The 23,269-nt window shown below is 39.7% G+C and overlaps 3 protein-coding genes across 3 annotated transcripts; all 3 read left to right on the top strand.

The window, feature by feature from the left end:
• Nucleotides 1-514: 514 nt before the first annotated feature.
• On the top strand, nt 515-5,462 carry LOC104442916 (pyruvate decarboxylase 1). The gene is made up of 7 exons (XM_010056291.3): nt 515-1,321; nt 1,645-1,808; nt 2,715-3,276; nt 3,642-3,730; nt 3,849-3,966; nt 4,407-4,583; nt 4,812-5,462. Exons 1-7 carry the CDS (start codon nt 833-835, stop codon nt 5,451-5,453), a joined length of 2,241 nt encoding a protein of 746 aa, XP_010054593.2. The 5' UTR covers nt 515-832; the 3' UTR covers nt 5,454-5,462.
• Nucleotides 5,463-15,856: 10,394 nt separating this feature from the next.
• Nucleotides 15,857-16,213, top strand: LOC104442915. The gene has a single exon (XM_010056290.2). It carries the CDS (start codon nt 15,857-15,859, stop codon nt 16,211-16,213), a length of 357 nt encoding a protein of 118 aa, XP_010054592.2.
• A 2,099-nt stretch (nt 16,214-18,312) lies between these two features.
• On the top strand, nt 18,313-22,846 carry LOC104441398 (uncharacterized GPI-anchored protein At1g61900). Its single transcript, XM_010054536.3, is given in 9 exon segments — nt 18,313-18,709; nt 19,801-19,971; nt 20,064-20,360; nt 20,363-20,671; nt 20,994-21,239; nt 21,356-21,367; nt 21,598-21,741; nt 21,847-21,891; nt 22,352-22,846. Coding segments are annotated over 9 exon segments (1,350 nt in total). The 5' UTR covers nt 18,313-18,657; the 3' UTR covers nt 22,426-22,846.
• Nucleotides 22,847-23,269: the final 423 nt, after the last annotated feature.

Genomic DNA, 23,269 nt, shown 5'->3' with positions numbered 1-23,269 from the left:
TTAAAAGCCACATGGAAAAAAACATTTAAAATGCCCCGTTAATGCCACGTCGGCATTTTCCGTTAATAAATCTAACAAAGTGTTAACTTTAGAATTCGATTGAACCAATTTGACAAATTTTAGGACTTGATTGCACTTTTTGTAAGTTTTAGGACCCAATTGCACTTTTATTACAAGTTTTAGGATTTATGTTGCACATATCTTTTATTTATTTATAACAAAACGGTTATTACATTGGATCTTTGGATAAATGATACGTTCTAAAAATTGCAAAATAGTTAAGAAGGAAAACCAAGTCTTCTTGAAAAAAAGGTAATGTTTTTGAGTTTTGACGGCAAGATACAAATGAGATAACCTAAACGTTGTGACCAAAGAAAACCGCGCACCAGATTAGATCTCCCGAAAGTATCAATCGATTACTCTAGTCTACAGTGTCTTCGGCAACTCGTCTTCCGCTTGGCATGCGAGGAATGTGACGGGGATCCCAGTTTTTTTTAATGCCGCTAGAGTCCGCAAGATTCCCCTCTGCTTGGGGACCCAAACAAAGAAACATCCCCTTTGCAATAATCAAAACCAAGGACCAGCTAAAACCCACCGTCAAATGACAGCTCGATCACTTTCAACTAATTCCGTCGCTATTCGATTACCGGGTTCACGAGCTAGGCCACCTTTTCCTGGAGATTTGCATCTTTGCACATGCCCATTTGCCCAATTCGTCCATAAGATCACCAAGAAGGCAAGAACCTTCAAACCCACCAAAAAGATCGCATCGTTACCGTCGAAAACTGTCTCTGCACTTGAAGTTCGGCGCAACTGATTAGTGTTGGTATTCATGGATACTGCTAATAACGTTGGCTCGGCGGCGCAGCCCATCTCGGCTCTGGGCAGTGGCACTCTGGGCAGCCACCTGGCCCGGCGGCTTGTGGAGATCGGCGTGAGGGACGTGTTCTCGGTCCCTGGGGACTTCAACTTGACCCTCTTATCTGACCAAAAACAAAAAAACTTGACCCTCTTGGACCACCTAAGAGCTGAGCCACGGCTGAACCTGATTGGCTGCTGCAACGACCTGAACGCCGGCTACGCGGCCGACGGGTACACGCGGGTGAGGGGCGTGGGCGCGTGCGTGGTGACATTCATGGTCGGGGGTCTCAGTGTGCTCAATGCCATTGCAGGGGCTTACAGTGAGAACTTGCCTGTGATCTGCATCGTGGGTGGGCCTGACTCTAATGAATATGGGACTAGCAGGATCTTGCACCACACCATCGGGCTGCCTGATTTTACCCTAGAGCTCAGGTGTTTCCAGTCGATCACCTGCACACAGGTAATTAAAATATTTATGGGTCTTTTGCTTACCGTTGAGATTGATAAATGTGTAAATGCTTCTTGCTTTTAGTTTGATCGGCATGTGATAACTTCGAATTTATGCCTAGTCGGTTTAAGGTAGACTACTTAATCCATGGGTTCCTGTGTCAAATTAGATTGTCAAATCAGATTCTCTGGTCGTGCAACTGCGAAACATTGTAAATTCGGAAGAACAGGGCTAAAACTTAGTCCTGTGTAAAATTCACCTAAGGAATCTATACTTGATTTTCCTTGTCATGTTTGATTGGCTGTGAAGAGAAAAATTGTTCTATGATGTGGCAGGCGGTGGTGAATAAATTGGATGATGCGCATAAGCTGATTGATACCGCAATCTCAACGGCTTTGAAGAAAAGCAAGCCAGCTTATATTAGTATAAGCCGTAGTTTGCTTGGGATTCGTCACCCTACTTTTTCCAGAGATCCAATTCCTTTCTCTCTTGCACCAAAGTAAGTGTTTTCTGTCTTTATGAGTAATCGGATCTCCAAAGTTTACATGATTACAGATTGAAACGTGACGAGCTCATATGTCCAGTGGATGCTGATTGGTTTGCCAAGCACTGTAGAATGTCTCTGTTTTGTGTTTTTCGTCGAATAATGTTGCAATATATCTAGCTTTTAGAAGTTACAGACATTGTCTCGTGGATTGGACAAAACATGTAACGTCATAAGAAGTAATATAATTATTTAGCAGTTCATTTGAGGACTGACTCCTTAGTGCTCAAAAGGAGGGAAAACAGAGAAGATAAAGAATTTTAAGGAGAACTGAGAACATCACTAATTCCTTGATTGTCTTAAAGAACCAAGTTTCACTGGAATATAATGTTGAATTCTGATCATATTTGGTACTCGCCGGTCTTTTTGTTCGTCCAATCTGGAAAGATTGTCTTCAGGAAGCACTGGAGCTTGTTTGCATTTATAACTTTTGAAGTCAGAACTGAATGCTGCCTTTTTTATCATCCCGCACGTGCTTGACCAAGCAAAATTTCAAATTTTTTCTGTTTTCACTTGTTCCATCACAATATAAAGAATATGCTTGAATATGCGAGAAATTGACCTTCAAGTTGATAACTCTGGATTGGATGAACTTGTCAGGCCATGTGATGTTCAATTATCCAAATTCATGTGATAGTTGACTGTCCTTGGTTGTGAACTTTTGCAAACCTTGTGTATCGCAGTGCAATTTATACTTGAGCTGTTGATGCTGGTTTTCTGTTCAATGACTCGAGTTGGTTTAAACTTACTTTTACAGATATCTTTCTCCTTACACAATTACTAGAAACTATATTTCATGCTAAGAATAATTGTTCCGTCTCTTATGTTCTTGTTTCATAATGTATCCACTTGTTGATGCAGGATAAGCAATCCAATGGGCCTGGAAGCAGCAGTCGAAGCAACTGCAGATTTTCTCAACAAAGCTGTCAAGCCAGTCATTGTGGGTGGGCCGAAGCTCAGGGTGGCCAGGGCTCAAAAGGCCTTCATGGAGCTGGTGGATGCCTCTGGTTATCCAATCACCATTATGCCTTCGGGCAAGGGGCTGGTGCCGGAGCATCATCCCCACTTCATCGGAACCTGTTGGGGTGTTGGGAGTACAAGCTTTGCTGGGAAGATTGTAGAGTCAGCCGATGCCTACATTTTCGTGGGCCCCTTTTTCGATGATGACACCTCTGTGGACGATTCGTTGCTAATTAAGAAGGAGAAAGCGATCATAGTGCAGCCCAATCGCGTGACTGTAGGGAATGGCCCTTCCATTGGGAGGGTTTTCATGGCAGATTTTCTAAGCGCATTGGCCAAGAAGCTGAAGAGAAACACAACTGCTTTGGAGAATTACCGCAGGATAGACGTACCTCGGGACATTTGTCTCAAGTGGAAGAAAATCAATCCTGTTGGAGTCAATCTTCTGTTTAAGTACATTCAGGTAAGGTGCACGCCGGTTTATTGATCGGACTTCAATTTTTTGAAAGAAGAAGCTACTTGTATGTGAAAAGCATAATCGACTGTAGGTTCCAGCAGTACATTAAGCAGCTTTAAGTATGTTTGGTAAACGGCAAGTGCTGATACCAAGTCCACACATGCCTTTGCCATGAAAATTCTTGAGGGATTCATAGTGTTGCTTCGTCGGAAATGGATAGTACTCACTGAGCCTATATCTATCTATTCTCGGTTAATAGATTATTCATGTGTCTTCATAGCTTAAGGTTCTAGGCTTGAGCACTAAAAATTCACTTCTGTAGATCCAAAAGGTATCAACACTGATGATTCATTTTCTGACTCGTCAAACAGGATATGCTTGGTGGGGACACAGTAGTTATCGCTGAAACTGGAGACTCTAGGTTTAACTGCCAGGAACTCCGGTTGCCTGAGAATTGCGGGTACTACAAGCTGAAATTTCAACATTTTCTTTTCCAATATTCCACACTGCCTCTTTTTGTTTGTGGATGGTTGTGTTGAGGTTCATCTAACTTAAATTCTTATATAAACTTCATTTAGGTATGAATACCAGATGCGATATGGATCCATAGGTTGGTCCGTAGGTGCCACTTTAGGATATGCTCAAGCTGCCACCGATAAGCGTGTGATAGCTTGCATTGGTGGTGGCAGTTTCCAGGTCAGTTAAAAATATCCATGAAGAATGATTCAAAAATTTTGAACTTGGGCAGAAACATCAACCGAGTAATGCCTGACATTCTTGAACTGCTGAAAAGTGAACTTTGAATGACTGTACAAACTGGATGACAATTTGGTGATGTCTTATAGCTGAATTGTTGAAGAAGCTTTTTGGCTGATCATGTGTAAAGATTACGTAGATTGCACTTTCCTCTTGCAAAGATAAATCTATCTTCAACCTGAGTAATTGACGAGGAAACCGACTAGTAACAACTCACAACGTGAATTTTCTTTTTCAAATTGGTATATTTTCTTGTTAAACAAAGTGATCACATTAATTTCACAAATCATCCGGAAGATTACATGACCTCTTTTTCTAATTTCTGTTAGGCATTTTTTACATTGGAGGGACCTAAGCGATTTATTTTTCCCTTTACTCAGGTCGCAGCTCAGGATATGTCAACGATGATTCGATGCGGACAGAAGAGTATAATCTTTCTGATCAACCCGATTGAAGTGGAGATTCACGACGGCCCTTACAACGTGATTAAGAAGTGGAACTACACTGGTCTCGTGGATGCCATTCATAATGGTGAAGGCAAATGCTGGACAGCAAAGGTTAGCTTCAGCCCTCGACGTTGTCATTCTAATTCTAACTAACAACAACGAGAAGGATATATGGCAACCCAATTAACTCGTTCCCTCTTCCTTCCCTTTGTTTTATTTATTTTTTTTATTTATTTATTTATAATCCTAAGCTTATTTTGGGTATGAAAGGCATTTTGATGGAATGTTGGGTCTGCAACTGCTTCAAAACTTTTTTATTGACTCGTGTTGCGAAAGCAGGTTCGCACAGAGGAAGAGCTGATAGAGGCAATCGCGACAGCGACAGGACCGCATAAGGATTGCTTGTGCTTCATCGAGGTGATCGTGCACAAGGACGACACGAGTAAAAAGCCGCAAGAGAGAACACCCTCGATATCTCCCTCTCCCTCGAAAGATCACCGGAGGGAGAAGAGGGAGAAATCTCACTCGAGATCTCACTCGAGATCTCCCTCGAGATCTCCCTCTCCCTCGAAAGATCACCGGAGGGAGAAGAGGGAGAAATCTCAGAGATCTCCCTCTCCCTCGAAAGATCACCGGAGGGAGAAGAGGGAGAAATCTCCCTCGAGATCTCCCTCTCCGAGACCTATCTCTCCCACGAAATGGAGAGTGAGCGAGCGACGGAGCAAGACCGTGAAGACAGCGAGAGAGAGTGAGAGGAAGCAAGGAGAGGGGAAGAGAGAGAGAGGGAGAGAGAAAGAGAGAGAGAGAGTGAGTAGAGAGCGTGCGCTCGCTGGACAGCTTGCTCGCTCAAGATCGAGTGAGGGAGCGAGAGCGAGGAGATGGAGGGAGGGAGCCAGGGGAGGGGTAGAGAGAGAGAGAGAGAGAGAGAGAGGATCACTCGTGAATAAGATGAACGCCGATGTACGAGAGCTTTCTGTATGACGTAAATTTTTAACAAGACTGAAAAATTCATCATATGAGCGCGCAGTTTCCTGAAAAGTTCACACCAGGTACTCAGGATTTGAGTTTGTTGGATCATAAGCTAACAACTCTCAAGAAAAGTTTCTAATTTTCCCGATGCTGCAACACGTTTTATAAACATTACGACAAAATGCGCTATAGGAGCTTCCTTCTTCAATGCCGAATCTGAACAACGATGCATAATTTTACGGACAAAGCAGGAATTTCACCCTTGAGAAAGGTAAGACAAGATTGCAGACTAACGACAGAAGATTAGGTAAGACATTACGGTTAGGGAGAAGTATACCCTTTTTATGACTGGATAACATTTAAAGATGTTATTATTTGAGTGGAAATTTTATCATGTATAAGTTTTTTTTGGTCAAAAGTGAAACATTCCCATTAAGTAGCAGAACTAATAAGAACGACATCATTTAGCATCTAAACAGAATAATTCCACGAGCCTTGGCAATCCATTCAGCACGGTGATCGGCTTTTCTTGGACAAAATTCCACGACAACTCCTTTGAGATTGGCCAAGACGCCCCTACCCCTTCATCAATTAAGAGACGAGTAGTCCATGGCCTTTGGATTAGACCTGATACGGAGTCCACATTTAATAAGTTATCGCTTTGCAGGACCACCTGCGGATCACTGGCTCTTCACCCGCAGATCACTTCCCACGTCGTGCAGAGCAGAACGTGCGCCTAGCTTCCTTTCTTCAATCGAAAACCGAAAGCGCTTCTCACGAAGCTAGGGTTTCAGCTAGCTTCATATTGACTTTCGTCTCTCCAACTCTTCTTTCCATCCCTCGAACTCTGCTCATATTGAGTTTCTCGTTGCAGCCCCAAACATCCACGAGTTCAACAACGAAGAGTTGTAACTTTCCGGTTGGGTGGATGCCGCCGGGAAAAAGGGCTTCTGAAGATGAATATTGACGGATCGTGGGTTAGCAGCTCCTCGGAGGCTTCGATCGCCGTGATCTGTCAAGACTCTCATGGAGTGCTTATTGCTGGGTTTGCAAAGAAAATCTGATCTTGTATAATGTAGTATCCATAACTTAGTAATTTTATATTAGGGTTAATACTACGAAAAATCACAAATTGGTACGTTTATGACAAATTTAGAATCCATCAATTTCTGTTATATTTCACTATTAAATTACCAAGTTGGATGACACATGACATTTAACAGTATACTGATTTGAGATTTTACTCTTTATTTGTCATATGTGTACCGGATGTTGATTTTTCATAAAATTAACTCAATCTAATAGAAATCAATGGAAGATAAATTTATCACAAATATATCAGTTTGGAACTTTTGATAGTCAAAAAATTAGTTTTAGGTAAATTTGTTATTAATGTATTAGTTTTAGGTTTTTTGTGGTCCAAAAATTAATTTGAAGTAAATTTATCATAAATACACTAAATTGGGATTTTTCATGGTATTAACCATTTATATTATGTGGAATAAGTATATTAATTCATGTCCTACTTATTTGAGACTTGTAGATGCATTGTTCTACATATGAATAACTAACAATTTATGGTAGGAACCTAGTTTGATCATGTCTTAAGTATAAGAACATTAAAGGTGCTATAACTTTCTTATGTCGTTTACTCAAGTATCATAACTTTTTTTTTGTTCACTTGAATGCCCTCAAAGATTTGTCCCGACGAAAAATCCAACGTGACTTAAATTTATTATATAATACTCGACCTAGTTAGCAAGTGAAAAGGAGAACGACGTTGTTTAGAGATCTAACTGGAGAACCCTAATCCAATTTAAACAAATTGGGGCAAATCAACTTATCAAATTTGCAAGGAGGAGTAGATTGGGTGGCAATAATACTCTCCTTTGACGCTCGTACGCTCTCTCCCTCTCGGTGAAGCCGTCAATCTGTCCAAATCTCCAAGCCGCCGAGAAAACTCTCTCTCTTTAGAGGCACCATGACGAAGGAGAAAGCAAGAACGAGGTCAGAGAAGGACCCAGATCAAGATCAAGAGCGACAACGAGAAGGAGAACAAGAATGTCTCCAAATCAAGAACCCAACTCCTCCTCTTCCTCCCCAGCCGAGGGCTTATTACCGATATGTTCTTGTATTTCTGTGGAGTCCACGAGTTTCGGAGAGAAAGCATGTTTCTTTTTATGTTTTTAAACACTTTTTCTGAGAAAAAAGAATAGAACGTTTACATTCCTTTTTTGTTCTTTTGTTCCCAAAGAACAAAAGAAACGAAAACAAGAAACACAAATTTTGTGTTTCTTGTTTTTAAGACGTTGTCGATTAATGAGGCCAATTAGAGAAACATTATGAGAGAAGTCCTCAAGGCGAGCCGACCTCGCGCCGGCATTTTCGCCCGGATCCGGCGGAGTCGAGGCTCGCCCGGCCGGCGAGCCTCGGCCTGAAGCATTTAGAAATAAAAAGAAAAAGAAAAAAAAAAAAAAATAAAAAAATAATCCAAATTTACCAAACATGTTTCTGTTTATTTTTATTCCCGAAACAAGTTCACATTTTTGTTCAAAAAGACAGAAACACTTTTTCTATTTCTTTTTTTTAAACGAAACAAAAGACAAACGCACCCAAAGCATATAGAGAGAAAGACGTTGTCGATTAATGAGGCCAATTAGAGAAACATTATGAGAGAAGTCCTTATTTTCGTAAATGAAGCATTTAGAAAGAATTTTCACATTGGGACTTCACTTTCTTTTCAAAGAGACATGTCAGAGTGCAAATTAAGGCTCCGTTCATTTAGCGGATAATAATTTCTAGGAAAATGTTTTCCGGATTTTCCGGCGTTCGTTTCCCGAAAAATGAATTCTTTGGGGAAAATGTTTTCCATCAAAGGAAAAAAGTCTTCAAAAGTATGGGAAAATGTTTTCCACTTTTCAAAAGTGGAAAACATTTTCCATCTCTCTTATCTCACACCTCTACAAATCCTCACTTTCTCCTCTCCTTTCTTTTTTCTTTTTTTTTTTTTTATTCGAATTATTTTTAATTTCCTTTTTCTTTTCTTTTCTTTTTCTTTTTTTCTTTCCCATCTTCTTCTTTCTTGGCTAGTCCTCAGACTAGGTGAACCTCGAGCTTGTCAATCTCAAACTCACATTTGTCGATCTGGCGAGCTTCGATTGATGCTCGCGCTCGCCAATCTGGTGAGTGGAAACTATTTTCCTTACCGAACACTAGAAAATATTTTCCGAAACATTTTCAGGTTTTAGCCAAATACTGAAAATATTGTCATTTTCCTAGAAAATGACTTCTAGAAAAATATTTTTCTAAAATTGTTCATTTTTCGTGAAACGAACGGACTCTAAAATTAAAATGTTACATAGGATGAATTGCTGGAAATATATTTAAATGAATAATTTTATATTAATATGACACTCAAGTGAGTATCGTATGAAAATTTTGATATTTATATTATTTTTATTTCAGATAATTTACAGAATTTTGATTGAATGGGTCCATAGGAATCACTTAAGTGACGCCAAAATTCTTTTTAGTTGATTTGGTGTCAGTCCATGTCCTTGTTATGCCGCGTAGCATCCTTCCATAGGGTCATGTCTTCGTAGCACATGGCAAGCTGCCATCATGCGACCCATCCCATCAAAAGAACGCGTTTGGTAACGTTTGTTTCGGGACTTTTTCATTTCTTTTAATTTTTTAAACATTTTTATTTTATTTTTCATTTTTTCCTTTCTTTTTTTTTTTTCTTTTTTCGGCCGGTCACCGACCTCGCGACCAGCCGGACGGGGCCGGCAGCCTCGCTGTGGTTGGGGAGGCTCGGCCTCGCCAGCGTCGGCGGCGCCGAGCCTCGCCTTGGTTGGGCGAGCTCGCGCATGCCATAATTGTGTGGTTGGGGGAGGCTCGGCCTCGCCCGGCGTGCGGCGGCAGCCGAGCCTCGCCTTGGCCGTGCGACATCATGATAAGCGGCAACATATCAACAGTTGATTTTTCTAGATTACATTGTAAATGACTAGTTCAAATTTTTTGGCAATTGAGAGCTCTGCTTGACTGCTAGTCGCGCTCATCGCCCGCTACCCAGCATTCAAAGCGCCGCTTTCACGTGCTGTCCGCTTCATAATTTTTGTTTCCTTTCGCATGATATTTAACCTTTCGCAAAGTCAAGAACTCTTGGGATCAAAACCCACAACACCCGCATTTCAATCCTTATGGCTTTTCACAATGTAATGACTAAGAAAGCTACTGATAATAATGATCCACATAAAAGAGCTGCGTAGCCCGATACATCATATTTACATGCATCATTAACCATTGGAATTGGAGAGCAGGTACTATTATTTCGGATTGATGCATTCCAGTTAAATGACCCAAAGTGGAAGCATTTATTGCCTTGCCATTGCGCCACCTGCACAGTGTATACTTCAATGTGGTTATTTAAAAATATATATTTCTATTTCAATCATATTATATAAATTCTAATATAATTTTAGATGTTTCAATTAGTCCAATGTAATCTTAAATATTGTGTCAAATTTCAATATAATCCTCTAGATCAATTTATGCCTGAAAAAATGGTGATTTAATTATCGCAAATCCTCCTATGTAACACAATTAGCCTGCATGAATCTTTTGATTTTTTCCTCTCATCCTTTTTCTTTTCCTATTTCCCCTCTTCCCATTTCTTTTTCTTTTCTTTCCCATTCATGGAAAGGTGGAACATGACCAAATCTGGCGAGCCAGCATTGGCCTCACTCGATCTTGAGCCACAACAGGGCAATGCTGGTGGTGGTCGGGCATTCCAAGCCCCACCCCTTCAATTGTTAACACGGGAGGAGCAAGAGGTGATCGGGTGGCTTGGCGAGCTCATAGCAGCGGCTACGAGAAGGCATGACGCCGATGGCGTGACAATCGTGGAGCTGAGCTCTAGCCATGTCAAGGCTGTGGAATTTTGAGGCTCACACGAGATCTAGATTACAAATTCACAGAAGTGGCGATGGACTTGACCAAAATTTGAGGCTGTTCCGATGGTGGACGGTGGCCTATGGGAAGGTTGACTCATCAGGGAAGAAGCTGTACATTACAAATTCAAAATGAACAATAATTAGGAGGAAAGAAAAGGAAAAAAAAAGAATATAAAATTTATAAATTAAGCAAAGTAAAGTTGTTTACGTTAGATCATTGGTTGTGCCGTGCCATTTTTGACGATTGATATGATCATTGATGATTGGACCTCATGTCAGCAATAATAGTTTAGAATTGACGGAAGAGTTACATTAATATTTTATGCAAAAGTTTAAGAATACATTGGATTAATTAAAATATTTAGGACTACTATGCATTTCGTATAATAAATTTAGGATTGAATTAGCAATTTGTCCCAACAAATTATAACAGTAGGTATTTAACATGAATGCTTCAACTTCAAGACACTATTTTCTCTAGCACCATCGATTTACAGCAAAATTCCATAGTTTGGACTATTAAACTCAAGCAGTTACCATGATATCTAACTAGATGAGATTGTGAGCTAGACCCTTGGCTATCTGAATTTATTAACCAAATCTCGTGCAGATGTGCTTTGGACTATATATTCCTTTATAATCCAAGCATAACAGAGATGGCGGGCAAGTTCGGATGTTCCATTCGATGTTGATTTGATCGAAGTCTTTTGCTACCTTGGCTTTAGTCTCATCTTGAAATTGCATAAGGGATTGAAAATGTAGAAGTAGAGGAGGTTGAAGGATACAAATTCAAGTAGAACAGAACGCCGGTCCTAACATAGGGATGGATGAACGGAGGAGACTTGATGAGGGACCAGGTATCGACTTTAGCTTAGCAAGTGTCAACGTTGATGGGGCTACCTACGATATGACCAAAGGAAAAGAAGTGTCATTTCATGTACCAAATGGAACTTTCAACGTTTTGCAAGTCACACGATCATGAGTTTCATATTCATGAAATGGCAAAAAAAGAGGTTTTGCGGGATAAGGTCAGTAATCATCCACCATTCCATATCGGCAACATTGAGAAGAAGCTTATCGTGCTCTTTGAGGGATTTAGAGGTAGAATAGCACAATAATAAAAAAGAGGGGAAAATTGTTCAAAAATATCTAACTATATTGCACTTTGGCTAATTTAATCTTAAACTTTTCAATTATGCAAATTGAGTCTCACATCTTTTCATGTTTCGCCAATTAAGTTCATATGACCGATTTTTACTGAAAATTTCTAACATGGCATTCTAGTGAGTGTCAGTTGTCCTATGTGGTGTATTGATACTGACATAGATAATTTTTTAATTTTTAATTTTTTTCCTCATTATATTTTTTCTTTTCGTTTTGTTAATGGTTGGTCTTATGCGATAGCTGGCCACTAGTAAGACTAGCCTCGCCTATGTTGGGCAAGGGCTGTGACTCCGTCGCCCAATGCTGAGTGAGGATTATCGGCCCTCTATCAAAATATAATAAAGAACATAAAAGAAAAGAAAGAGTTAAAACCCAAAATTTTATGACAAAATCATTAAAATATTATTCAAAAAATATTCATGTTAGAATTGGTTGTCTCTTATAAAATGGTTAGCATCCATCTTAGCAAATTATGTACGAAATTGGCTTGATAGACTCAATTTGCAAAATGTGAAATTGTTTATGACTCAATTGACATACTTGAAATGTTTAAAATTGAATTGGTCAAAGTGTAATAAGTTTTAGACTTTTGAAACAATTTTTTCAAATAAAGAGGAAATCAACAAGAACCTATTCTTAACGTAGCCACTTGTCGACAACATATTTTTGAATTTCTTCATCTTCTCTCATAAACTAGAAATACCAACAGATAAAACTATTCATGTGAAATTAAAAGAAAATTTTTACATTAGAAAGTCAAATGTTTTGTGGAAGTGCAATCGAATTATGAGCATTTCCAGTGATCAAAGCCTCAAAGTTTTTGAAGCCTATCCATTTGAGTCCTAATTTCGATGTTAACGGAGACTATTCACCAAAATTTCAAAATACTTGAATTTCTTATTAAATTGAATCTTTGATAGACCTGAAGGATCCTCGCAATGGCATTGATCCATAAAGAGATAGAGAGAGACAAAGCCCTAGGGACGAGAGAAATTGTCTAGAAAGTCTTGAACCCTATTCACTTTTGTCAAGTCAGTTCTAAATCTTTTTTACGTTTTGTTAATTGAGTCAATTCTGTTAAAAATCATGTCAATCATCTTTCATGACATAATCGGCATTGGCACAGACATTTTTAATATTATTTTAATAATATTTTTATTTTTTTTTTTTTTTTTTTTTACAATGATCGGCAAGGGCCGTTGTGCCCTTGCTGGCCATGGTTGAGGACATCACTGTCATGAGCAAGGCTAGCCTTGTGATGGCCTTGATCAGATCTTGGCAAGGTGGCCTCACCCACAATCATGATGGTTTGAGTGAGGCCAACCTTGCTGGCCACAAGCAAGGCAATGAAGTTCTCATTGGCCGCGGAGCCATGGTGAGGTTAGTAAAGAAGGAAAAGAGAAGAAAAGGAAGAAAGGAAAAAGAAAAGAAAAGAAAATAAATATATATATATATATATATATTTTTTTAAAACTAATACAAAATTTTGAAAAATTTATCCATGCCAATATTAGTCATACCGTGTAAGACAGTTGTATGTCAACGACTTCTATCAAATTGATTGGATAAATTCAAGTGGTACATTTTTAGTACTCAATTGATAAAATTAAAATGTTTAAGACTAAATTAACAAAATTACAATAGATTTATAATTTTTTTGACAAATTTTCCTAACAAGTGGTATCACCACTTGTGGTCAATTAGTGGCCACCTATTTATGAAGCTGATCAAATTATATAAAATTTCGCACATCATTACAGTTTTTTGGGAAAAATTATCATTACCTCACGATTTGGTGGAAGAGACTATGAATGAAGGCAGGTTTTATGATGTAGCAATGTGGGGTGGAGGTTTACTAGATATCAAAGGCTGACTCATCATTCTGATTGGATTCAACTGCATAATATAAAACTTATGGGTTCCAACTTGGGCTCATCTATGGAAGTTTCCTCATAATGGGGTATCATAATTTTGCAGCTGAAAAAATAATTTGTGAAAATAAATAATTCCAGATTAAATGAGATAACAACGATCACTGTATGGCCCCGTATACGACAAGCCGGAATGGCGTGGCGATCCCAAAAATCTTTCACTAAACAACGACTTCAATTTCTTTTCCTTGACAACGCCCTCCCTCCCTCAGTTTCCTCTCCTTTCTCGCTCCACCTTCAAACCCCTCTCTCTCTCTCTCGCGGCAACTGCCAATGTTCATTTCTAGGAGTGAAATGGAAGAGAAAATGAGTAAGTTGATGATCATGGTGGCAGTGATCGCAACAATAACATTCAAGAAGGTGAGAGTCCGACAAATCCATGCACTACTCTATTTTGCGCCATGGCCAGCAATGATCTCAAAGGATACTCTGCTTTCCGGCCATAATGGTTATCATTCTCGCCCTAAGTGATCAGGGAAGATCTTCTCCCCCAGCGCTCATGGCCCAAGGCATCGCCTGATCAAGAACTTTCCATCTCGATATTGGTTATTTACTTTTCACTTATTACTAATCAAGAACTTGTTGGTCATTTTGGCCCTTGTTACCAACATGACTTGCATGCATAATTGTAAATAAATAAATAAAAAGCTTCATTTTCGAGATTTTTTTTCACTCCAATTCCTCAAATGATAGACTTTACATCTCGAACCAAGAGAAAATGTGTGGAGACGCTTCCATGAGATACACGTCTTTACAACAAGGATCGCATCGCATGGCAAAATTATCTTTAAAGGACGTAGCAATAAATCTTCTCCAAAGTTAGACAAATTTTATAACATCTCAAAAAGGAAAGGAGAACTACTAAATAGAAACCACGCTTATTTTTCACAAGATGATCATTTTATTTGGTCGTTATTCTGCTGGTGTTCATATATAATCTCCACAAGATAAAAACCAAAATTAACGGCATATATCAAAGAGATCACTCTCTTGCTAAGTACAGTGACTCAAATGGTTGGGAAATCTCAAGATTGCCGGTAACTGGAATTGAAATATTGAGACAATTTCACTCGCCAATGATATCTTTTGTAGAATCTCATGGATATTTTCAGGAAAACTATTTTAGACTTTCGAAAATAAAATATGTATCCACCTAGGTTACTAAACCTAATGGGCGACGACTCCATTATTTTTCAAAATTGAATTCGCTATTCACGAAATCATCCGAAAGCAGATTAAAATAAACACGCACGTAACGTCGGCTCCTAAAACACCTCGATTAGCTAACTAAACATCATATCGTGCGTTAGTAATCTTCTTACAGCGTGAGAAGCTGACACGTGGACACGTCACCCGGCGTTTCTGTCTCTTTTCTTTATTTTTAAGTCAAGGTCGTGCACAGACAAGGGGACAAAAGACAATATCTGGCGGTGCAAGCAAAGGCAAAGTTAAGGTTTTATTTTCTTTGATCAATTGCAGAAGATGCCATCCTTCCGTCCCGTTCACATTCTCTCCACCAGCAGCTCGCCTCTGCTGGATCTCCTGCTTTTTCCTTTCATTTTTTTTAGGGTTTTTGAAAGTCACGTTGATAATAGTTTTATGTTGCGTGTCACGGCAAGGTGTGCATCGATTGATAATTGCACCATGTGACATCTTGTGTTGCTGTGCTTAACTACATTTCAAAAAGACCACACTTTTGAGAGAATATTAACAAGAATGCTTTTATGAAAATTGATTTATCAAGCACTAAATTAAGGGAAAATAGAGCTTACACTAACGGCGCAAAGAAGATTATATGCGAGCAGAATTATCCATTTTTGACTTGAGGATATAACCACCCATTCTTTCAAATCAACGATGCTTGGGGCTGCTACCCGTGTGAATTTCTCTTTATTTTGGCAATTTATAATGTATTCTATAATCACTTGCGAAATAATGTAAAAGTACCTTAAAATAAGCATATGCACTCGGGATATAAATTAAGTTTGCTACTTGTCTGGGTGTCTTAATCGAGTCTCAATTTTTCTAATATCACATGTGGCTTGTGTCACCATATAAGCAAATTTTCTTTAGCAACATATAACCAGGAAAACAATTTCTTGGGTTCCACATGGAGTATCACATGATTTGGTCAACAAAACCAAGTAGCATCTCACATGGGCCAGGTAATCCCCCACACGTGTCGTCCTGCTAATGGCTCCCTCTCATATGTTGACTTCCAAGAACAGCAAACTTGATCGCCACCTCTGAAATATATATAGGAGGGCAAACATGCAGCACAAAAACTTTGTTCATATGCTTCAGAACTTCGTATACTTTGAAAAGCACAAACCAGAAATTTCAAGGCGCAAGAAGGGCAGCAACAATGGGAAACTGCTGCACACACGAATCGGCATCAACGGTATGGGCTGGCGACGACTGGGAGTCGCTATTGGCGACGGGTAGAGAGGCGGAGGAGCGACAAGCTTTGCTGCTAGGAGATGCAGCGGCGACACCGTATGGTTCAACTTCTTCGCATGGCAGGAGAGAGCAGGTCAAGATCAAGATCACAAAGAAGGAGCTTCGGGAGCTGCTGAAGAAGGTGGACATGCAAAAGCTTTCTCCTCAAGATGTGGTGGAAAGTCTGTTGACGAATGCAAGTGCCGGCAGCCACTGCTGCTCCGCCGAGAAGCACCACCGGCCATGGAGGCCGGCATTGAAGAGCATTCCGGAGGTCAATTAATATCATGGTCTTTTCTTGATTTGTTTTTGCTTCTACATTTCTTTTGTTTGCTTTCTATATAGATATAATTATACTTTGTAATCAAGAAGTTGTTAGAAGTAGGTGAGGGGACATCGTAGCTTGTGTGTGGATACTTATTGGATTTCCCTTGTTTGTCTTTGGGAGAGGTAGAGGGAGATGGAATGGGGTCTAAGCATTATTTCATTATTTTGTGTATGAATTTTTCTTTGGAATGCTACCAATTTAATTTTGTGATGTTGATACCCAAACCTATCTTCTTTATTTTGTCCGTGAGTTCTTTCTCTATTATCTTGATGGGAGGTGTGACAGATGGAGGGACAAAAGAAGAATGACGTTGTAATATTAAAATTAAGTTAGAAAATTGATATATGATTGATCAGTTCGAAGTTTGAATATGAGTACATAACAATAACTTCTTTAAATATCCAAGTCACATTCAACCACCACACATCACTTTTTTCTTTTTTTTTTGGGTCAGAACCACCACACATCATTCGATAGGCTAAATTTGTACTATTAAAGTTTGGTTAAAATTTCATACACCGATCTAGTATCCCTAACATTGCTCATTAATGCCATTTCAAGTTGGTCTGCTGGACTAATGAGGTTCATGGGCCAAGCCCAAAAATAGAGAGGCTTGACTTGACCTGACCATATTCACTTTCTTCGGCCGGTGTGCACGGCATAGTTTTCGCCATTTTTTTACAATGTTCCATCTTTATTCTAGGGTTGATGTGCCCCGGAAAGAGGAAGCTCTGTATAAATTTGGTTGGTGCTGACTTTAATGCCCCAGAAAACGTACACCACACTCACATTAATGAAGCCGTGCATCCACCATGACCACCTCCGATTTATGGTGGAACCACCAACTGCCACCGCCACCGCCACCCCCACCTTCACACGGTTGTCGAGCATGTGAATATAAAAGGGATCCACCAGAGCTTAGACCAAAGCAAAGAGAAAAGGGGGAAAAGGAAAACAATATGCACTTGTTTTATCGCTCATGCTGCGAGAAGCAGTGTAAATAGAGACATTTTTCATGACATGGTGATCGAGAACAGTCGATAATATGCAAAATATGTCGAGTTATCAATTATAAAAAGCATGGTCTAGTATGAAAAAAGATCATATAGGATAAATTTAGGGTCGGTATGTTTGGCAAAATCACAAAAAGTGAATTAAATATGTGGGTTTGCTTTCTTTTGAGTGAGATATAGTGTGAGTTCCGTTATTTGGTGAAATGCAGTTGATTTGATTTATTAGAACGCATTTTTGAGCTATATTATGATGTCCAATAATGCATAGACCATAAGATGAGTAGATGATATCAAAGTGCCCCTTTTTTTCAAGTGAGATGGTCAATGTAACGTGGGAATCTTAAATGATGTTAGCATCATTAAAGAAAAGCAAAAGCACCACAAACTTATCATGTGTTAGATCTCTACCAAATGGTGGAGACAAGAATCATAGATCTTTGAGAAATTAGCGTACTTGTAGATCGTGATTAAGTGGATGATACAGATTCAATTTCTCATGCAAAATTAACTTCGAACAATTTCATTTTTGGACCACCTACGTAGTCTAAGCTCGCATATTACCGGAATCATGAAATCATTGGAATATTTCACAGACAGAGAGTTCATTTACCTAATACAAGCTCCATTGTAGTCAAAAAGATTAGTACTCTATATATTGAAAACGACAAGGTTATGAACTTTATATGGACCTATCTTATGTTATTAATAGAACAAGTTTATAAAATAAGTCCAGTTTATTCTGATCCAAACCTTGTTATGAGCAAGAGGGTCCCTCGTGCTTTTTCTTTCCCTGCTCTCTAATTTTTGGTGGGTAAGGGAGGGACCCTCACACCTGTCACGCTTGTTGATGGCTGGTGTACCGGAGATAAAGGCAATTGATGGCTTTAATGAAGGAGGCTGTGGAACGGTAGTACTGTTGTTCTAATCTGATTCTTGTTTCGCTTTGGCTTCGGTCCTGTTTGTGTCCGCACTTGTGGGGTCTGTATAATTCTCAGAGACAGAGACAGCTATAGCAAACGAAAGAAGTTGCTGCCGCTGTCCCCACGCCCTTTAGCACCCGCATTCATGGCTACTCCTCATTGTCCTCACTCACTCACAAGCACAAGCACAAGCACGAGCACGAGCTCTTTTCTCTTCCATGGACCCTTCTCTTTCCTCTCACTCTCTCTCTCTCTCTCTCTCTCTCTGCCTTCCCATACCCGCCATGCCAGTCCTGCTGAATTCGGCCATCATTAATGTTTCTTGACAGCACCGCTTTACACTCTGTGTCCTTTGTTATCCTTCTGTTGCTTTGCACTTTCTTGTGACCGAGTCTCTTTTGGCTGCAACTTCTTTTTGAGGAGCAAGAAAGGGAAATTCAGATGGACTAAAGGCAGGAGAGGAAGGATGTCTCTTGGTCTCAAGATTGTGGTTTTCAAGGCTTTCTTGCTGTTTCACTGTGAGTGATCCTCCTTGTCTGCTTTGGTGTATGCTGGGTTCTGTTTTGCATTTTGCAATCGTCTTTGAATTGTTAGCTGGGTCGTAATTTACAACTCACGAATTTATCTGGAGTTGGATGGGATTCTGATCATATGTGTTAATTCTTTATAGAATTCTCAGGGTTGTTATTCTGAGATCAGAGTTGATGTTCATTGGCTGTTCGATGTGCAGAATGTATGAAACTTGTTCAATGTTGTTTAGGTTAGAATTAATTGAGCGAACTGCTAGTGAGGACATTAAAACAGTATTAAAGCTCAGGATAGTATGGCATCATTTCTGAATTGAGCTTTTCTAGTGCTTCTCTTTCAGTTGACCTGGTCGTAAAACTATTAGATTTAAATGATGAATTGCAAGTCAGCATATTTTGATGGAACAATCTATCCCTCATGGTTGCAACTAATGCTGTAGCTTTAATTACGTCTTGAAGCTGAGATATTAATGGCTGATGCCTTGATGGTGTTAAGTGCACATGCGATGTGTGAGTGCTTACGAAATTCGAATGTCAAAAAACTGGAGCTGATAATAGGAACTGGTATATCTAATTGACTCATATGCCAAGGACTTCATTTTTTAGCAAAGAGTCCGACTGGGCGTCTTTGCCTGCACTTTGTGCTCCCTCTTATGGTATCCTTCAGTTGTGATCCCCCACAGATCGTATCTTAATGTAGTCACTTGTTTTTCGATTCAACCTTGTCTTTGATTGAAAATCATGAAACTACTGATGAGAAATGATCCAAACCAGAACACCAGAATCGTCAGCAAAATCCATTGAGTACTCTAGAATTAGCAGAAGCATAAGAAGAAATTCAGCATAAAAAACAGAACTCTCCAGCCAACAACAATCAGAAAAGCTTGCAATCAGTGGCTACGCACTTCTGCATATATGCTCACTGTCTAAGTTTAGTCCTTAGAGTTTGCAAAGTTCTTTATAATTTAGCGAACGGAGGTTCAAATTTTGTTTTTTTCTATCTGTTTGAGTGCTGTGAGTGTTTATCATGATACTTGATGGTGTTTCTATTCAGCTCACATTACTGCTACATTTTTCTACAGTTCTGCATAAATGTAGTTGTAGCAAATTGGATGACCACACATTAGCAGACAAGAGAATGGATGCTATTTTTCCCGAGATATCCCCAACTGGGTCTCCTCAGCCCCTCCTTCCTCTTCTTGCACCTTCACCGTTAGCTCCCTTTACCAACACTACTGTGCCCAAATTATCAGGTACATATTTTGCTCATATTTTGTTTCTTGAATTCATCTGAGCTTTGCCTTTGATGTCCTGAATGCTACCTTGGGTTATGCTCTTGTCACAGGACTCTGTACGTTAAACTTCACCGCAGCGGAAAACTTAATGAGCATGACCTCCATTGATTGCTGGGCCGTTTTCGCACCTTATCTAGCACACGTGATATGCTGCCCCCAATACGAGGCCACGCTTACTATTCTCATCGGACAATCCAGTAAAACCACTAATCTTCTGGCTTTGAACGGAAGCCAGGCTGAGCATTGCCTCTCTGATATGGACCAAATTTTGGCAAGCCAGGGTGCTGGGGATAACCTGAATCAGATATGCACGATTCATCCACCGAATCTAACCGAAGCTTCTTGCCCGTGAAAGATGTTTCTACATTCGAGAACACAGTAGAATCTTCAAAGCTTCTTGCTGCTTGCAAGAAGGTCGATCCTGTGAGAGAATGCTGTGAACAAGTCTGTCAAAATGCTATATTAGAGGCTGCTACTGAAATTGCTTTGAAAGCTTCTGATAGTCTCTTAAGTCCAAATGAGCAGCATATTGTGATGGATCATTCAGCCAGGATTGATGACTGTAGAAACATTGTCCTCAGGTGGTTGGCAAGCAAACTTGATGCATCTCACGCAAAGAAAGTTCTCAGAGGGTTATCAAGTTGCAAAGTTAACAAATGTGAGTTCGATTGCCTGCATAGTGATCTGCATAGTACATTTGTGTGACTTGTCCATAAGTTTGAGTGTCTCTGTAGTTACTGTGCACATGGACACTTTTACATAAACTTGCATGTAGGCGTATGTAACCCCAGAAGTTTTCCAACATTAACATGTCAATTGTGACACTGATAACAGAAGAAATTGTCACGATTGATGCAGTGATGGCCTTGGTGGGATTTTGAGCAGAGAGTATAAAATTTTTCTCGTTTTTTTTTACTTTTGAGCAAAAGTTCACTGACTTCACTATTTTTCCACTTCTGATCGGACTTTTCTCCTTTCAGTTTGTCCTCTGGTTTTTCCAGACATGAAACATGTTGCGAAAAGCTGTGCCAACGGCATAAGCAACGAGACAGAATGCTGCAGTGCGATGGAAAGCTACGTCTCCCACTTGCAAAAGCAGAGCTTTGTTACCAACCTGCAAGCAGTGGATTGTGCTACGTCAATGGGAGTGAGATTACGGAAACTGAATATCTCTAGGAATGTTTATAGCCTGTGTCACATTACTCTCAAGGACTTCTCCGTTCAAGGTTGACTTTGCTCCTCCTGTGTCTTCATTATCCCAGCATGCTTCTATCTTGTGACTCGAACACAATACTAACATTAGCTCTTTTTGTCAAATGGTCTTGGGGACCGGCAATTACAGTGGAAAGTGAAGGTAATATGTGTATTACATTTCCAGTTTATCTGTTCAGCACCATCATTTCTTTCACATAGCAATCAGGGCCGGTGTTCAGATCTAGGAATTATGCTTCTTTCACTTTTTGTTTGATTCTGCCTTAGTAATTGGTTAAGAAGCTCTATCACGTTTTGTTTGATTCTGCCTAGTTGTGCTCTATTTGACACATTGAACTTAAAACTCATCATGCTTAAACTCTTCTTGGATAGTATCCGGATGCCTCCTACCGAGTTTGCCTTCAGATGCCACATTCGACAAGTTTTCTGGGATCAGCTTCTTGTGTGATCTGAATGACAACATTCCTGCTCCGTGGCCATTGACTGACCAGTTTCAAACTTCATTGTGCAATAAAAGTACGTTGCTAATGAGATACAACACTCTTTTGTTTCTCGCTGACGACTCTTTGATTTCTCGCTAATGACTCTTGTCACCTCTCTTGTCATCTGTTCAAATTCTAGATGTCAAAATTCCCGCACTTCCAGCAGCGACGTCAGATCAAAGTGGTAAGCCAATCTTTTTCCCATTAACTACTAGCCATTTTCCACCCGCAATCTGTACATGTGAACAACTATGAATTGGTTTAGTTTATGATGATCTCAAATTAATTTTATAAAGATTTAAGTCATTAAACAAAAGCACTGATCAGGATTCCGTGCATTTCCATCAAACCACGTATCTAAGCTCATACCCTTTTTAATTCTCGACAGTTGATGCAAACTGACTAGGATTAGGATATGGAAGGCTGGCAAATAATTCATCATCTTTCCTAGTGCTATAGCATGCAGATGCATTTCGAGGGATAGACATGCATTCACAATAAAACAATAGCATCCCTAAACTGGCGCAATGAAGCAAAAACTTTAGTTGGGAATCTTATATCGGCAATTCTGGTGTTTGAAATCAGCAATACTTCGAAATTTCCAGATGGTTGCTGCACCCGACTAATGCTTTCATTATGAACAGATCGTCATGGCAAAGATGTGATAAGCCTTGCGCTTTTGCCACTCCTGTCAGTTCTTATGATGTTGGTGTTCTAGTAAAGTGGGTACATGTTGGTCTTGCGGATGTCGTCAAGAAGCTTTTACTCGAGGAACACGGATCATAATTCTGTGCCGGTCCATCGACAACATGCGGTCCTTTGACAATGCAATGGAGTAACAACTGCAAAGATTCTATGTCCTAAAGGGAGATTTACACCGACAGTTACTGCCGTAAAGAGCTGCATCTCCTCAAAAGTAAGCTTGGAAGAGAGAGACTTGACCCGAGATGATTCAAGATTTACTTTACAGATTGCATTTGTTCAGCATTCTTACATGACTTGTAATAAATTTCTGTAAAAAGGATTGCTGTATATTCGCATTAGGATAGATGATGATACATACCTTATGATTGGTTTGCAGATGAGGTGTGTGGATGGGTTTGTTTTTCACATGGCAATAGAACAGGTTAATCTCCCCCCTCTGAGAGCATTAATGTCTTCTATTTCATGAAACTTGCTGAGATATTAAATGTACATTCACTGCAAGAGAAACAGCCTTGAAGGACATAATTATTTGACCCAAAGGTGACAAAAGAACTCTCTAAGGAGACAAAATCAGAGTTTCATCGTCCTAAGTCATACTCGAGGGATAAAGTCCATACTTGTTAGGGCAATTTGAACCAGTGGAGATGGACATGAAATTTCATTAACTTAGGTTAGACCTATGGTTTTGTCGTCTTAGGTCAGACCTAAACCAATAAAATCATGGCGTTGTCGTCTTAGATTTAGGCCCAAGTGGCAACATCGTTATGTGGCCATTGAGGAGTAAAAATTTTCAACCTACCGGGATAAAAATACAATTTCGTCGCCTTGGGGTAGATTTAAAGCAATGAAAATAGTTT

This window comes from Eucalyptus grandis, chromosome 4 (genome assembly GCF_016545825.1).
Source record: "Eucalyptus grandis isolate ANBG69807.140 chromosome 4, ASM1654582v1, whole genome shotgun sequence".
Lineage (NCBI taxonomy): Eukaryota > Viridiplantae > Streptophyta > Magnoliopsida > Myrtales > Myrtaceae > Eucalyptus > Eucalyptus grandis.
This window is presented reverse-complemented; position numbering and strand designations above follow the sequence as displayed.

What these genes read in the sequence shown, in the direction of transcription:
- LOC104442916 (XM_010056291.3), top strand. Translation starts at nt 833, where the DNA reads ATGGATACTGCTAATAACGTTGGCTCGGCGGCGCAGCCCATCTCGGCT. An exon ending in AGTCGATCACCTGCACACAG is followed by an intron (nt 1,322 to 1,644) that starts GTAATTAAAATA and finishes ATGATGTGGCAG; the next exon opens with GCGGTGGTGAATAAATTGGA. An exon ending in TTCTGTTTAAGTACATTCAG is followed by an intron (nt 3,277 to 3,641) that starts GTAAGGTGCACG and finishes CTCGTCAAACAG; the next exon opens with GATATGCTTGGTGGGGACAC.
- LOC104442915 (XM_010056290.2), top strand. Translation starts at nt 15,857, where the DNA reads ATGGGAAACTGCTGCACACACGAATCGGCATCAACGGTATGGGCTGGC.